At 38.1% G+C, this 16,672-nt stretch overlaps 1 protein-coding gene across 7 annotated transcripts in view; it reads right to left on the bottom strand.

Annotated features, from left to right (window-relative positions):
• Khdrbs2 (KH RNA binding domain containing, signal transduction associated 2) overlaps positions 1 to 16,672 on the bottom strand; it is a 506,659-nt gene that overhangs the window by 31,420 nt on the left and 458,567 nt on the right. For 2 of the 7 annotated variants that reach the window (XR_010054563.1, XR_005488845.2), the window contains exons 9-12: positions 7,531 to 7,582; positions 5,363 to 5,418; positions 4,836 to 4,992; positions 27 to 164 (exon numbers count right to left, since the gene is read on the bottom strand). Coding sequence is in view for 2 of the 7 variants with exons in the window: in NM_133318.2 (NP_579852.1) it covers positions 7,485 to 7,582 (98 nt within the window). In the remaining 5 variants the exon portion in view is untranslated. Of the gene's footprint in view, positions 1 to 26; positions 165 to 4,835; positions 4,993 to 5,362; positions 5,419 to 6,449; positions 7,583 to 16,672 lie in introns of those variants that run through there. The other 5 variants (XR_010054564.1, XR_005488846.2, XR_005488844.2 and 2 more) reach the window with 5 other exon arrangements.

Raw genomic sequence — 16,672 nt, 5'->3', positions numbered from 1 at the left:
AATAGGTATAACAAGGAAATACCTACATTCTTATGTTCACTGCGGCTCTTTTCACAGTCGTCAAGACATGGGAATGCCAAAATGGCCATCCACTGATGAACAGAGGAAGCAAATGCAGTCCATATGCATCAGAATACTATTCAGCCACACAAAAGTAGGAGGTCCTGTCATGTGAAACAACGTGGATGGAATTAGAGATTGTTGCCTTAGGTGAAAGAAGACAGACATAGAAAACCATGTGTAAAGTGTAAAAATACTGATCTTTTAGAAGCTGAGAGCTGAACTGAGCTAAGGAAGAGTTGGAGAAAATAACCAACACATACTAAGTCATACCCAGACAGGAGCAAGAAGCTGAGGTTTTAGTGCTCAGGAGAGTGACTACAGTTGGTGGCAAAGGTCCTGTGTATTTATAAAAGCTGGAAAAAATGGCTTTTCATGTTTTTACCCCCAAACAAGTTATCTGAGCAGATTTAAACACTGCACATGTAACATGCATTGATTCATTATAGGGCACCTCCTTAATATGCAAATCTTTATGTTCTTATGTTGCAGTTAGAATAAATGTAAATAGAAAACTGTAATGGAAGTTGGCAAATAATCTAAGGAGCCTTATTCCAAAGAGGAGAACTTGAGCTTCTCTCTCCTCCTCTTACTATGAAAATGGTGGGAGACGCTGGAAAGGGAGTGTCAACATAGCTGCAGGGAATGTGAAGAACATACTGTCACAGAGGCAGGCTATGGGGTTACAGAATAGGGAGTGCTGTGTTCCTATGTGCGGGACTCAGAGTGAGGGAGGGAAGGGTGCACATCCTCATTCACTCATTCACGGTCGAAACTTGCAAGTAGAATCTCTCTCAAGAAAGATTCTGAGTAAAGGAGCCATCCAAGTCTCTCGTACAAGTACCATATACTACTGAGAAGTGTGAGGCACAGTGAATCAGAGACATATTATTGATATGTAACTAACCAAGTTTAAAAGAATGTTTACTCTTTCTCTCTCCCCGCTCTTTCTTTCTTTCCTCCCCTCCCCTTCTCTCCCCTCCCCTCCTCTCCCCTCCCCTCCCCTTCTCTCCTCTCCTCCTCTCTCCTCCTTCCCTCCCCTTTCCCTCTCTCTGTCTGTAAATGTAAACCTGACCCTCATAAGATTATAATGTGTATGACTCAGGCATCTCATTTTCTCTCAGTTCCTGCTCTTACCGAGTACAAAAGACCCAGATGTAAAATGCATACTAAGTATAGTGACCTTTTCTCTCTTACGGTAAACAATCTTTCAATTGATGTATTCTGCATAAGGAGCCAGGAAATTAATCTGCAGGCTAGATGGAGAAGACAAGTACCTGTCAGTCAATGGCACCACCGTTTGTTAACTCAGCTATTCATCTGGACGCCAGAATAACCAGAGAAATGGAACGTATTTCCCCGGCAGCAGGGATTTAAAAAAAAAAAAAAACAACTCAAGATGGGCTGGTTCCTTCCTCCACTTGTGCGTTTAACAATGGTTGTTTGACTGCACAAAAATATTTCTGTGTTGAAATTGACCCTAGTTCTTTAATGGAGTTCTGACCTGTGACTGCGGAACAAAAAACCCTGCAATGACTTCCGTGCTCATCTTATCGCATGAGAGTTTTCTCATAATGTCAAAGGGAACCTAGACTATAACTGGAATCACTCATTCTGCCAAAGGCTACAGTCAGGCGTGCTAACTAACAGATGATGCTTTCGTCTGCATCTTTCGGGGATGGAGTTAGAAATTTTAGAAGAATGATTAAGTTTGGGAAATATCAAAGTAAAAATGCATTTCAAAGTAAAACACTCCAGTGTGTTAAAAAATGAATTCATTTTATTGCTACAGAATAGGAATTAGGGTAAATTTGGGGTTTCTGAACTTCTAAGTTATGACTGATTACAATTATTTTACTGTATAGAATTATTTATAATTGTGTGTGTGTGTGTGTGTGTGTGTGTGTGTGTGTGTGTGTGTGTGTGTGTGTGTGTATGAATGCCTCCGATGCACAAGTATCCATAGAGGCTAGAAAAGGGCATCAGCTCCCCTGGAGCTGGAGTTAGCAGAAGTTCTGCAGACGCTGCTCCCCAGTTGGGTACCTAAATCCAAACCCAGATCCTCTGTAAGAGCAGCAGAGCCATCTCTCCTGTTCCTTTCCATGTAATTGTTAACAATATAAACTCTCAAAGAAACAAAAGAGAGTAAAGGTAAAAACTCACAGGACAGAAAGCTTTCGTTTCCATATTCCCCTGTTTCTAATTGCTCCTTTTTTAAAAGTTAATTTATTTATGTTTAAAATTTTATTGGTTATTTTGTTTATTTACATATCGAATGTTATCCCCCTTCCAGGTTTCCTCTCCTAAAATCCCTCGTCCCACTTCCCTATCCCTGCCTCCACGAAGGTGCTCCCCTATCCATCCAGTCACTCCCACCCACCCACTCCTGCCTCACTGCCCTAGCATCCCCTTAGTCTGGGGCATTGAGCCTCCACAGGACCAAGGGCCCCTCCTCCCACTGATGCCAAACAAGGTCATTCTCTGCTGCATATGCAGCTGGAGCCATGGGTCATTCTATGTGTAATTTTTGGTTGGTGGTTTAGTCCCTGCGAGCTCTGGGGGGGTGTGTCTAATTGCTTCTAATTAACAGTATGAAATTACTGTCATCTCTACAGAATGGGGCTACTTTCTTTGATCCATTTTTTTAATTACAGGTGCTTAATATTAGTGTTTATGTAAAATTTCTGGTCCTGTGTTTGGCATGTGTACCCAAAACAAAAAGGTTGCAATGTGCTTACTGTTACTATACTTAATGTTCTACCATTATACCAGCTACAAATCTATGTGTAAATTGCCATGCAATTACATGTTTACACACATTTACTTAAGTATTTCTATAACCAGAGGTAAGCCTACCCAATGAGCCAGCAGGAGCAGCAAACAACATTTTTAATGACAGGTGTCATTGCATTGGAATTTGAAATACTTTGCCCACTCAAAGTTTTTACTAGTGCACTGTCTTCCCATTATAACCAAACAGAACCAAACCCTGAATATGTCTATGTTGCATGAGCTCAGAGTGGATGCTATCTATACAGGGTGTCTTTCCAAGGGCATATGTGGTTTTGAGATCTCAAACCCAGGCAATTTTAAATGAACAACCAAAGAAATAAAGGAAGTATTTCAAAAATGTATTCCTGAAGCATTGATTGCTTTCACTGGATTTTTAAAAAAAATGTTTACATGTGATGTAATGTAAACTTCATTTAAAAGTGGTTAGCAATTCAATTGTTATTAAGCTGAGTGGCCTTGGTGAATACTACCTAAATATTAAAAGTAAGAAGAGATTACTGACAAGGTTCTCAAATGCCAGCAAATTGACTATTTTAGCCAAGCTTCTATGTTGTAAGACTTTGGCAAATATTAGTGGGCATAGAACTTTCTTAATTACTAATGCTATTTTTTTTCCTTTTTTTCTTTATTAACTTGAGTATTTCTTATTTACATTTCGAATGTTGGTCCCTTTCCCGGTTTCCAGGCCAACATCCCCCTAACCCCTCCCTCTCCCCTTCTATATGGGCTTCCCCTCCCCATCCTCCCCCTACTGCCCCTCCCCAACAATCACGTTCACTGGGGGTTCAGTCTTGGCAGGACCAAGGGCTTCCCCTTCCACTGGTGCTCTTACTAGGATATTCAATGCTACCTATGAGGTCAGAGTCCAGGGTCAGTCCATGTATAGTCTTTGGGTAGTGGCTTAGTCCCTGGAAGCTCTGGTTGGTTAGGAGCTCAGATTTGGTGTTTGAGTGAGTTCCCACATGTCATGGGATTATCAGTGTGCCAGTGGAAAGCTCACGGTCTGAAGAAATCCACAGGGAGTTCATGCATATACAGAATGCATGTCAATGGAATTCACAGAGTTGATTTAAAGTGCGCCAGGGGACTTTCATCACTTGCATGAGGTGGCATTAGACATAGGAATGTTCAACAAACTTAGGAGCCAAAACTGAGTTGAGTTCTTGTCAGTAGATAGGATGTTGGCAGTGGAATCCAGCATAGCTTTCTACTGCTCATGGGAGAAGCATCTTTTTAAAAACACTGCGTGAAAGGTTGTCATCCTAAACTAGGAGAAATTCCACACCCGGTTTCCAGAGAATCCCACCTTGTTTATTTCCAATTATTTGAAGAGCTGGTAAATTATGAAGTAAGTATATCTGATATTTAACTTTATACATATATATATCATATATATAGGATATATAACTGATATATCATATATATATAACTTTCATGATTTTATATAAGTATATGTATATAAAATATGTATATATATGCATATGTGTATATACAATGTTTTCATATTTTTAAGTTTGATTTCATACTACTCTGTCATTTCTCCCAGGTAAGGAAAAAAGTCTTAACCAATCCAGAGTATGGATTTCAGGTATTTTAGGTCATGAGTTCCTGTATAACTCAAGAGAGTATTTCCCTTCTTTTTACTTGGTGGTTTGAACTTAAGTCTTGGGGACATCTGGGACTAACTTTGGTTCTGTCCACTGACATTTCTTCACCCTGGTGAGCACTGGTCCCTGCCTTTCTACAGAAGGCTGTGCATATGCGTGACTCTTCCTGTCTTTCTGCAGAAGTTGGCAGGTGTGTACAGCTCTCCAAAACAGCCTTGCCCTTGCTCCCTCTAATGAGCCAAGGGGACATTCCACAGCTTCATGGGACCATGGGTAAGTCCTAATGGCATGGGAGAGATTCTGAGTTTATAACTTATATAAGCTTGCATATGACTTACATAATTTCCGTAAACCCGTATAATTTTCCAAACTTACGTGAGCCTCGTATAGAATACACGGGAGCCAGACTGGCTCGTATGTACGCAATGACGACCAGGTTATTAGAAGGAACCTGAATTAGGACTGGCATAGCAAACAGTAACACTCGATGGCCAGGTTTCTTTCATTGTGACGTCACATCCTGCTCTCCATCCTGTTGAGAGAAGCAGCACGCCTGAGCCTCAGCTGCCGCCATTCGCTTTATGAAAATATTCTCTGTGTCAGTTGTGATTGACGTCTCATTCTTTTCGGTCTGTGACTCTGAACATTTGGGGCTACACAGGATCTGTGCCTGAACCCCAGAGAGTGCTCTGTAGCAATTTGAACAATTGGAATTTGGGGAAGCTATCTTACACTAAGACATAGTAATTGCAAATGACTCCGTGCTGCTTTTAGCTGGTTTCCCTGCAGATTTTTTTCAGTATCCCCCAGACTGGCGTTTAGAGTTTCACTTGGCTACTACAGCTTCCTGTTGTTCCACACTTTGGTGAAGATTATGTCAGAGATGACAGACCTCAGCTTACCTGTATCCCTTTTAGTCCATCATATCTGCTATCATTTATGTGCTCTTTGTGCAGATCTGGAATAGTAAGAAAGAATAGAAAACGGAAACATAACTGAGCAGCATTTTTTTTAAAAGAGGCACATGTTTACAATTTTAATCGAGGACAAACACACACACTTCATAAAACTATTGGCATGCAACTCCAGCTGCAGAAACTAGACAGCAAAATGCCTCAGCTGAGAAGCAGCAAAAAAAGTAAACCAATCACATTGACAAAAAGCCACCATAAACAAAAAAAACTATGTTCAGAAGAGTAACGGTTTTGGTATGCATCCCTGCTATCAAGTCTTTCACTTGCTTTCTCTCCATCAAAATTTAGCTTAACGTTTGATTGTTAGCAAGAGTTGCATTACTGTTATTGCTAATTTTAGTTCTGTTTATTACCTTGAGGGTTATAGATTGTAAAATCATTTTTGCTGCCTCTAGTTAATTTTAATTAGTTGTTTTAAAAGCCTGTAGACCTATTTTGTTATATATATATTTTTTTTGTAGGTTTACTTTTTTAACTATCAGGAACTTAATAACTGAGAAGATTTAACATTACTGCTGCATAGGCAAACTTACAGAGTTAACTATTAGTGTTACCTGTTTAACGTTTAGTCATCCTGTGAGTCCTGCGACATATTTCCTTAATAATCATCAGCCATCAAGTCTGATAGTCTCAAAAGAAATATCAGCCCTCTAAACTGCCTTCAAGGGCGGTGATATTTAGCACTGAAAATTACAAATAAAGTTTTTTGAGGTTGAATAGCAACATCTAGCCATTGACACTGATGATTTCTCGGTCAAACGAACTGTCATAAACTACGCGAACGAAGCCCACGCACTCCTTCGAGTGAAAACAATCACGTGAATCTACGCAATGCTCACATGTTGGATGGGAGATTTAAATGTGCGGGGAAACTCAAAGGTTGAAGAACTAGGCATTTAGACAGTGGTAAGTGGTAATCTTACCTCTTTATACTCCATTACTCTTTCTCACGAGAGACATGCTAGTGCAAACAAGTCAATCAGAATTTGTGTTTAGCAAGATAAAGCTTAGAGGATAGTTTAAAATCCATTTATTATTCTGAATCCATTTCTTCCATTAACATGTTGTACATTAGTGTTTACTAACCATGATTCATGTCACAGTTTAGTTTGTTAACTTTTAAATTATTTAACAACCATAAGTTATTGATACATTTTTAAGTATTACACAGATATCTTAAAAACAGGCTTGGGTTCATTTTTGTAAGTTTTAAATAGAAAACATTTTAGGCATCTCTTGAAAAAGAAATAAAGCAGGCATTTAAAGTTAGAAAACAAGTAATTCCAAATTTAGTTTTTACAAAAGCCTTCAGCTTTATTGACAAATTATGGCAAACATATTTGACAAATTGTGGTTCCTATTTAGAGAAGCTTACACATGGAACTTCATGTGTGTTTTTTTCTTTTTTCTTTTTTTAACAAATACAGGTTAAAACACTGAACAAATTCAGTTAGCTACATACATACAGTAGCTGCTTGTTTTCCACCCCATTAAAACAGCATTTAAAAATTAAATTTACAACTTAATATTGAACATCTCCATCTGACTAACAGATATTAAAAGACAGGTTAAAACATCTTATCTACAACTGTGTTATCAGCTAGTTCAAAATCATATTACAGTCTTTTAACAACCCTAAACAAAGGTTCGGCTAGTTGGTTGAGACTCAAAATCTAACAGGTTCATGCTCTTTTTTTTTCTACAAAAGAAAAAGGAGAAAGGAAACCGAAAAGGAAAGGGAAGGGGTTGGCGGTTTACACACAACAATTAAAAAAAAAAACAATCAAGAGAATATCAACCTACAGAATGGTTTATAAACTATGCTTGCCAGTCTCTTTTTTTTCCAGTCTGTTTTATAAAATAATACTAATGTCCATGTCACGTTAACAGTATAAGAGAATACAAGAATAGGTGGGAGTAATTATGAGCAGTTATCCCTAGGATAGAAAAAACAAACAAACAAAAAAGACTATTACTTGTCTTGTTGCTGTTTATGTGAAGAGCACAGGCTATGAATTGTCTTTGAGGAGGTCACAGGTGAAGAGGACCTTCAATATCTACCATAGGGGTGTTCCCTGTATCCCCCTCTGGCTGACCTTGGTGGTGGTGCCTTCAGGCTGGAGCGGGTTGTGGTCCATTCTTCTGGTGCTATGAGCAAGAGAGAGACAGTGACAGACACGTGACTTCACAATTACAGGTCAAGAGAGTCATGCCAGAAACAGTGGTCCACTGAAGAAATGATAATAAATGAGTTCACCAAATGAAAGCTAAAGTTCAGCTCTGTTTCAGAAAGAGGGACTCTGCGAGTGTCATTAGTGTCCATGGTGGTTATTTGAATTAAACTCTCCCGGTATTTGCCAAAGAAGAGAAAGTCGGACTTCTAAGATAAAACCCATGTTTGCTATGCACTACATTCCAATGCTGCTACACTGCAAGAAGAGCTTAAACATAGCCATGCCATTTAATCTTTCAATACAAACTTCTATAGCGAAATGCACATATTGACCAGTGGTTCTCAGCCCTTGGTTACCACGAGAATCAAATAGGACTCAAAGTACAATGAAACAAAACATCTACTCTCTGTCCCACAAACTAAATTAATTGAAACGTTCTGTGATTAAGGATCTATGTGTTGTAACTTTTCAGTGCCTCTCATTCTGAAAACAGTTGAAATCTATGATAAACCTCAGGTCACAATGTGAGAGATGTGCAGGGCACAGAGCAGAGAAGGTTGAAGTACTTAAGTATGCACAGAAAGATTTCTCAAATCCCTCTCCCATAAGCTATTTGGAAAATATGATGGTCCCTAAAGGGCTAGGGAAACCCCTCAGTGTTTTAAAACTTAGCACATCCCTCCAAAGAAGAACCCAGAAATAGAAAGCCAGCCAAGTATTTGAGAGGTGTGAGAAACAGAGACTGCAAAAATCTGAGTTCCCAGAAAAGGAACCAACTCTACCTCTCCATAGCTTACAGGGAGATTTATGGTGGCAATCCAGAAGTGATTCCAGAAACTGGCTTATCTAGGTCCTTTACTCAGAATTAACATGCTCATGGACAGACAGTAGAAACAGAAAGGCAACTGCCAATCAGAAAGACACACTGATAAAATGATAGAGAAGTAGAATCAATGAAAATATCTACTGGGGAATCTCCACGGAGGGCAACTGATGTAGCCCCTTTGCCCTGTGTTGTTCCTTGCAATAGGTTTAAAAAGTTTCTAAAATTGGATATGAAAATTTAAAATTTCAGTATTGTAGGTTGATGTATATGAAGGCAAACACAAGATAAAATGAGGCCTGTCATTAGACGAGAAGGAAGGGAGGTGGGAACAAAGGTTTTAGTAGGAAAGGGAGAAGCAGAAAGGAGGAGAGAGGCAACATGGAGGAAGACGTACACGATCCATCACCATGTGTCTCTACACAGATTTAGATTGTTGTGAATATTTCTTAATGGATGGATTTCTATAAGTCAATCTTATCTAGTTGGGTAGATTGTATCTTATCAATTGCTTGTGAGTTTATTGTGTGGATGTATTGTGGACTGAGAATTTAACATATAAATCCGATTGTTGGGTTGCACTTTGTTGAGTCTTGATTTTACCGGTAGCTGGAACCAGAGAGTTCGTGGCTAGTAGAGAGGTGCCAAGAGAGATACTAACCAGAGATAAATTATGGTTAGTTCCATATGGCCCTTTGGTGCTGGAACTAACTCTAGGGACCAGCGTGGCAAGGTGCTATGCTGGAACAGCTTGTGGTCAGCCTGGGTCTGGGAGTACTTGGGGATAGCATGGAGCCTCTGAGATAAAGATATCCCACAGTGCCATGTGGCTTTCCAAGGTTCCTTATCATTGATAGAGGAAACCAATTATTTATGTCTCTTAATTGGGGCCTTGCTTCTGCTTTGAACACAATCTCAATGTCAGCCATGAATCAAGGTTTGGAGAATGTTATTTCTTTTTATGTCCAGTTTCCTTCCTCACTGTGTTTATCACGATGGCCATGTTTTATGCAGTTGTCTCTTACATTTGCTACATTGGGCAATCAGCCATGGTGTAGACATATGCAGCACCCTAGCATCTTAAGAGCTCTCACACAGTGAGTGCACCACAGGCCTTTAAATTCGCCATGGTGAGCCTCTCACCACTCCTAGCCTATATTTTTAATGCAACTACCAGAGATAGAAGGGATACTCCAAAGTCACCCTAGGCTCAGGCAAGTATGGAACTTTACAGGGGTTAAGAACAGAAACAAGAGTGAGAGGAAGAAGCATAGGGTCCCTTGTGAAGAGGTGTGGAGAATGATGGAGGAATAAAATTTAGAAGTGCATTTGGAGTTTAGTGGCTCCTTTAGGACTTTATTTACTAGACACTAGAGTTTTAAAAGTATCTTCAAATTTAGTACAAGGGTTGGATTCATAGCCGATTGTTTTTAGTCCCATGATGTTGTTGCAAGATGCCTCTTAAAAAATCCTCACAGTGAAGTTTTAAATCAGCTCTGTCTCTTTGAAAATAACAGAAGAAACACAGGGTGTTCAGTACCAGGGGACTGCTGTGTGAGAAACACTGGTTGGGTTATGGCTATAAAATAAATGAATAAGAATTACTTTTCAGAGAGGATGCATGTACACTTCTGCCTTATCTAAATGACTAGAATACCAAAAATTTATAAAAATATGAAGTAAATTCATATTTATTTATCACTAACAAAGCGCACAAAATCTCCTAGGCATCAGCTGTTATCCTATGTTGTGATGACAGACAGTCAAGGACAGCACAGAGAGAAACACGTGGGAAACGTCATGGATTGCAGCACCTTCTTAACTTGTTTTTTAGGAAAATATTCAGGGAAGTAGTGAGGAGGGAGCCACTAACTGTCATAGGTCGTTTAGCTGAAGTTAGTCTGGACTCTCTTAAGTGGCCATCTTGAAGAAGAAAAGGTTTTCTGAGCAAACCTAGAAATTCATTATGAACTCAGTTTGTATTTATTCTCTCTCAGATTATTCTTTCTCCAAAGACTTTCCTACATTAATTATCCAGTATTATTTGAACTTATTTCCAAAGTGGTTTTTAAGATCTATTAGGGAAGGCACTTTGTACAGTGGCGAACATGTAGTAGAACAGCATAAGTATAAAGTGAGTCAGTGATGTTATTAAACAAGGGAGGAGTTAAGCCACTTATGCAAAATAAATCAAGCATAGACATTGCTCACAACTTGCATTTTATGTGTATATGTGTGAGATAAGGATATTTCTTTTAAAAGTTGTTATTTTTATTGTTGCGAGTGAGTAATGTATCACCTCTTAATTTGAGCATCCCAGAATGCCTAGAGTTCATGTCAATCACTTGGGAGTTGGCACCTTTGAGTAACATTTTACTTCCTTTGAAGTATAAGTCATCCAGGTTAGTCTTCCTGTGCACTGAATTTTTACTCAAATGACCTGCACTTTCTCAAAGACTCTGCTCAGCAGATTCAGGGCCATTAAGCCTCATGCAGATTGTAATGTGCTTGCATTTCTATAGTGAAAGCAGATACTTTGGGGAGCATTCATAGTGGGAAAAAAATCTAGACAATTTTTAAAGTTGCAAAAAAAAATTGTCCCAGATACATTAAACATTTAGGTTCTTGGTGAGCATGAAACACAGGGACTAGAGACCTTTTTTTTTTAAATCTGGTGTTATTGAAGTTAAATGGAAAAATAGAGTTTTAATATTTGGGTTCCAGGAAGTATTTAAAACATCACAGTCTCCATTCAATTCATTTTGAACCAGTTCAAAAAAGATGTCATTGAGATGCTTGATCCTAAGGACTAAGCTAGCCTGTTCATGCATTGGTCATTCTCCATATATCTTTGCATTTCTAAAACTCACTAAAGAATCTCGGAAAAGTGGTTTAAACCCACAGTAAATAATGGCTGCTTATACTGTTCATTTGTGCCATGTTGCAGATCAACATGCAAAATTCATAACTAATGTAAGGGTTGATTTGGATATGAATTGTCCTCAACACAGTGCTGATAGAAGCTGCTTGCAAGTGAAAGGGCTTCTACAACTTGCTTGGTGCCAGAGCTTTAAGTTCTTCACCCATGAAAGCAGTCATAGCTGAATGCGCTCTAGGAAATGTTAGTGAGAAAAATTCCCCCATCATCCCCTTCCTGTTTTTCTGTCTGTTTCTATTCACTACCATCTACATCTGCCATGATCCTCCTCAATGCAGGAGCCCAAATGGATCTTTCTTCAAATACAGTCTTATATTATCAAAAGTAATCTTCACAGTTTTCCTATGAGGTAAAAAAATCCTCTAAATCATGAGTGAAGTGTGGATCATGGGCTGAGTTGGGGGAGATGGGAAATGCAGCTTTGTACCTTTTTTGTTTCTCATGTGGTATGATATTTTGAAGCAAGTCTTATCTTTGGTTCAGATTTATCTGAAACTTACTATATAGCTCAAATTCTCTATGTCAGTGACAGAAGGGTCTGTCTTGACTCACCTCTATACAACAGAGGACCTAATGAGTTTAGTGAAGTATATTCTTATTGTAGAGTGCATGCCCCACCTCAATAAAAAGAGAGCCAAAGGGACAACTGAAAAAAGAGTTAACAGAACAGAACACAGAAAATGAAATAGGGAACAATAACTGGACACAATATAGATGCTTGTCTCATGTGAATCTAAACTATATTTTTTTGGTGTCAAAGTCTGGATTGTACCAAAGCTGAGGAATTCATCCACAGACTTGAAAAGTATATGAGAACTTGATGAGAAGTAACACAGGGCAGAATCAATTGGTAGTCTAAAGTAATGTTATAACCTTTTCCTTTAGTTCAGTGAAAAAGGTAGGCATGGTTACATTCCTTCATTGATAAGAAAACTCAACTTCTAGCTGCCTACTTCCCTCACCTACCTCCATTTTCTATTATAATGCAGTGTTTGGTCTCAGAAAGACACTCAACAAGTAACAATGGAACAAACAAACAAAGAGAACAAAGAAAGAAACACCAGGCTTAAGCTCCATGATCTGCTCTAATGGGGGTATTCCCCCTGCCCCTGTTTGTTGGTTGCTCCCAAGATGTAAACATCTCTATTGCACCCTACTCTTAAACTTAGCTTACAAGGGAACCATTTAGAGAATATTACTATCTCATTGTGTACCCTAAAGTAGCCTTGAACTCAGGAGACACTCCTACTTCAGGCTCATGAATGGGTCCCACATGTATTATTAATCCTTACCACGATTCCTTTCCTCAAATCCTTTTTGATACAACTAATCAAGCTGAAAACTAGCTGTTTGTATTGTTTTTTTTTCTAAGCATACCAAGGCAATCAAAGTTTACAATCTTCAACAAAGGCAGAAGCAGGTTCCCAGTTTGCCTAAAGCTGTCCAATTAAGAGTGGATAATTTGAAGCGAAATTGAGATCTTAAATATAACTAAAATGTAAAATTACCAAATAAGCAGTGCAGTAGTGAGACTCTGGTGTGTGTATGTGTGCATATGCATGTATGAATGAGTGTCTGTGTGTGTGTGTGCGTGCATGCACACTTCTGGTATGCAACCTGTGGCGATTAGAGAACAGCCTTATGGCATTTGTCCTTCATCTTGTTTGAGATAAGGTCTCTTCATGGTTCTATATGCCAGCCTAGTTGGCCTGTAAGTAAAGTCTCCTTCCTGACAGTCTGCTTCCCACATCCTGGAGTAGGGACACTAGGATCAGTGGGAACTACATGATTGTTAGTGTCCAGTTTTAACTTGAGATCTGAAGATCTCAAATCACGTTGACAAGCTTGTGTGTCAAGCACATTAACTCACTGAGCCATCTCCTACCCCTACTTGTTTAGACCGTGTTACCTTTAAGGGAAATGATACCCATGTACTATCAGGACTACTTGTCGGAGGTGTTCTTTTAATGGCAGTCTCTCAAATAGTATGAGAGAAAGTTAGATTATTCTAAAATTAATTTTATGAGAACTTCAATATACTTTGGGAACACAATTTCAGTGAGCTGTCTTTCAGTTAAAAATAGACTTTAAAATTTCACATTAAGATGAAATAACTATGATATTATTCTCGGGAACACATAAACATTTCAATATCAAATCCTAGGACAAACAAATTGTTTGCATGTATTATATTTCCCAGTGACTTTTATATTCTTGGTAATTTTAGAAAACTCATCTTTTGTAAAATCAATTTCTCAAATGCGTATCTCTATTTACTGTTAAATATAGCAGCCCTTTGTTCTTCAATCCCAGGGCTGGCATGAATGCTAGTTGGATTCATTTTCTTTAGCTGTTTTCACAGATTAATCAATGCAGGCTTATTTTCACACTGGGATAATAATCATCTCTCTCCTCAGCACAAAATGAGGATTTTCGTGTTCTGCAATCGACTTGAAGTGCGGCACTCGGGTGCCCTAGATTGAAATATAGCACCCAATTTCTCCTTGCTTTCATTCATTTCAAGACAGTGTATTAATATTATCTGCCTTGGTTCCACACAGCTGCCATTTAAGATGCTACTAACGAATGGATGCATAATTAGCTCTCTAGTTCATACATTAAATACATTTTAATAAACAGCTCTTTCCTCTGAGATGGAAATGTTGCTGTCCATTCACAGCTGCCAATCTCACAGAGAATGAAGACGGTGTTTCTTATGTGAAGCACTGCGTAGCTAAGCCCTGTAATTAAAACACATCCCCATTGAATTATGGGCTATTCAGACATATCCAAAGTAATTTTAGTAATTCTGACTTAATTAGAAAATAGTTTAGATGTGCAGAGACTGATTTTAAATTATTATTAATCAAATATTCATTCTCTAAAAATCAGTTCAGTATAAAAATGTAACAAATCTTAGTTTAATAAAAATGGATAATACATGAAATGTTACATGATCCTCATAATCAATACATTTAAATATTTAGTTATATTTACATTTTAGTATTATAGTGTTGCAAGGAAGGCATTTAATATTCAATATTACCTACAAATATCCAGTTTATATTTCCTACTTCAGCAGTGAAACCTGGGACACAAAGAGAAAATGTTTTACATCTGATGATAGAACAGAATGTAAAGAAATGAAGGCTCAGACTTGGGATCCCAGCCACTTGGGAGTTTAACAGGAGAATTACCTGAATCCAGTTTGAAACTAGTCTTGGATATGTAGCATGATATTGCATTTTTTTAAAAATTATACAGTAAATCAGTAAATATTCAGTTACCACATGCATGCATGCATACACACACACACACACACACACACACACACACACACTGACAATAGAAAGCACATTAGTAATATGTAGATCATTGTCTTTATGCAGGTGGAAGGCAGGCACAAGATAAGGCAAGGCCTGTGATTGGCCAGTGAAAAAGTAAGGTGGGCATAGAGTTTTGAAGGTAGGAGAGAGAGAGAGAAAGAGAACAACGAAGATGGAGGTAGAGAAGGATAACCCAGATCTGTGTGGCCTGAAATGGCCACAGGTAGTTATGTATACTTCCTAAGGGATGGATTATTATAGAACAATTTGTCTTATGTAGGTGGGTGGTTTATATCATTATCAGTTGGTTGTGAGTTTACTGTGCAGACGTTTTATGGAGTCTGAATTTACTGATATAAATCTGATTGATAAATTACAAGCTTGTTGAATTTTGATTTTAACAGGTTACTGGAAGTTTTGACTGTAACCATGGGGGTGGGGGCAGATGCTGGGAATGTGAGCAGAGTCCGCGGCAAGACAGTTGTAAGAGGGTGGCTGGTGGGCTCAGAGAGTAGCTGGCGGCAGCGTGGGATGGAGATTGGGAGCTTAGCAGTTGAAATGCTTTGTTGATTGAGATGAAAACACCCTGTAGATATCATTTGCCCCACTAGTGTGGGATGGTAGAGATCCTTTTATTAATATTTACTGCAACAGTAATATTTATGTTAATTAGCTCAATATAGCCATTCTATGCAGTGTATGCATTTTTCAAAATACATACATTCCAAATATCCAGCAACAAACTGAAAACATACTTATAATGTATTAATTAAGCAAATCGAAAATATACTTATAATGTATTAATTAAACAAATTGAAAACATACTTATAATGTATTAAACAAAACTCTGAATAAAGTGTTACATGGGAAGCATTGGATATTTACTATTGATTTCAAACCGGCTGTGAGCATGAACACTGGAAGGGAGAGTCTATCTGTGAATGTCCTTTCGGAAGCACATTCTGATGCTCACTCACAATTTTCTGGTTCTCTCTCCTGTCCTCATGAGGAGACAGGTATCTGGGCCAACCTACTATCATCTGCTCTCATTGTTGATGATTGGGTAAAGGAGTATTCCAGGAAATAGACTGTCCATTTTGTAAATGAAAACTCAACCCAGTAGAGTTTAATGTCTGTATCCACCACAAAACCAAACCAAAATGGAAGAGGGAGGAATTACTAATTCAAAATGGAAGCCAGAAGAAACATATATGCTTGGAACAAAGAGTATTAACTTACAAGGCTATCTACAGTTCATTAACTACAGGATAGAAATGAATGATAATGTATGGGAGGTATATACAGTTTGACTTGAATGGGCATCTGTGTCAATCTTCTCCTGAATTTGTAAATATTACCATCTTACTTTGTGTTTTTATGTTTTATTTTTAGTAATTGTGTCTGTGTGTGTTTCCTGTGATTTTTTTTCCTTATTTGTTTTAAAAGGGGGAAAAGTCTATTTAGAACATATTGTTTCAGAAAGTTGTTTTCAATAATAAAAAAGAAAATATATCTGGATCCAAGTGTCATAAGAAAAGAACCACTTATCAACAATTACCAATATAATCCTGATAACCCACTATACAGCATACTATACCAAATCTGAATTCTCGTGATATATGAATTTAATTAGCCTTTGATATTATAGTGCTGAGCCACTGTAATTCTAGTTATTTTCCCTTGCCCTGTTTTCCCCTACACAGAATAAGAGTGTATTAGAATCTTCAGAACTTTACTCTTACAACACATGATTGATATGGACATACTGATTTTGTGATTATTCAAAAAGAGCATGCCAATTTCAAATGAACATGCCAATAGGCAATTGTTACAATTCATGTGAAATACAGGAAAATCTACATTTATCATGGTATAGTCCTGGTGATAGAGACGTGGAAGAAAATACTTTTACAGACCATGATGAGAAAAATCTGTGTTTAAATTATCCTTTATTGCCACATACAAAGTAATAGGTTT

This window comes from Rattus norvegicus, chromosome 9 (genome assembly GCF_036323735.1).
Source record: "Rattus norvegicus strain BN/NHsdMcwi chromosome 9, GRCr8, whole genome shotgun sequence".
Taxonomy (NCBI): domain Eukaryota; kingdom Metazoa; phylum Chordata; class Mammalia; order Rodentia; family Muridae; genus Rattus; species Rattus norvegicus.
This window is presented reverse-complemented; position numbering and strand designations above follow the sequence as displayed.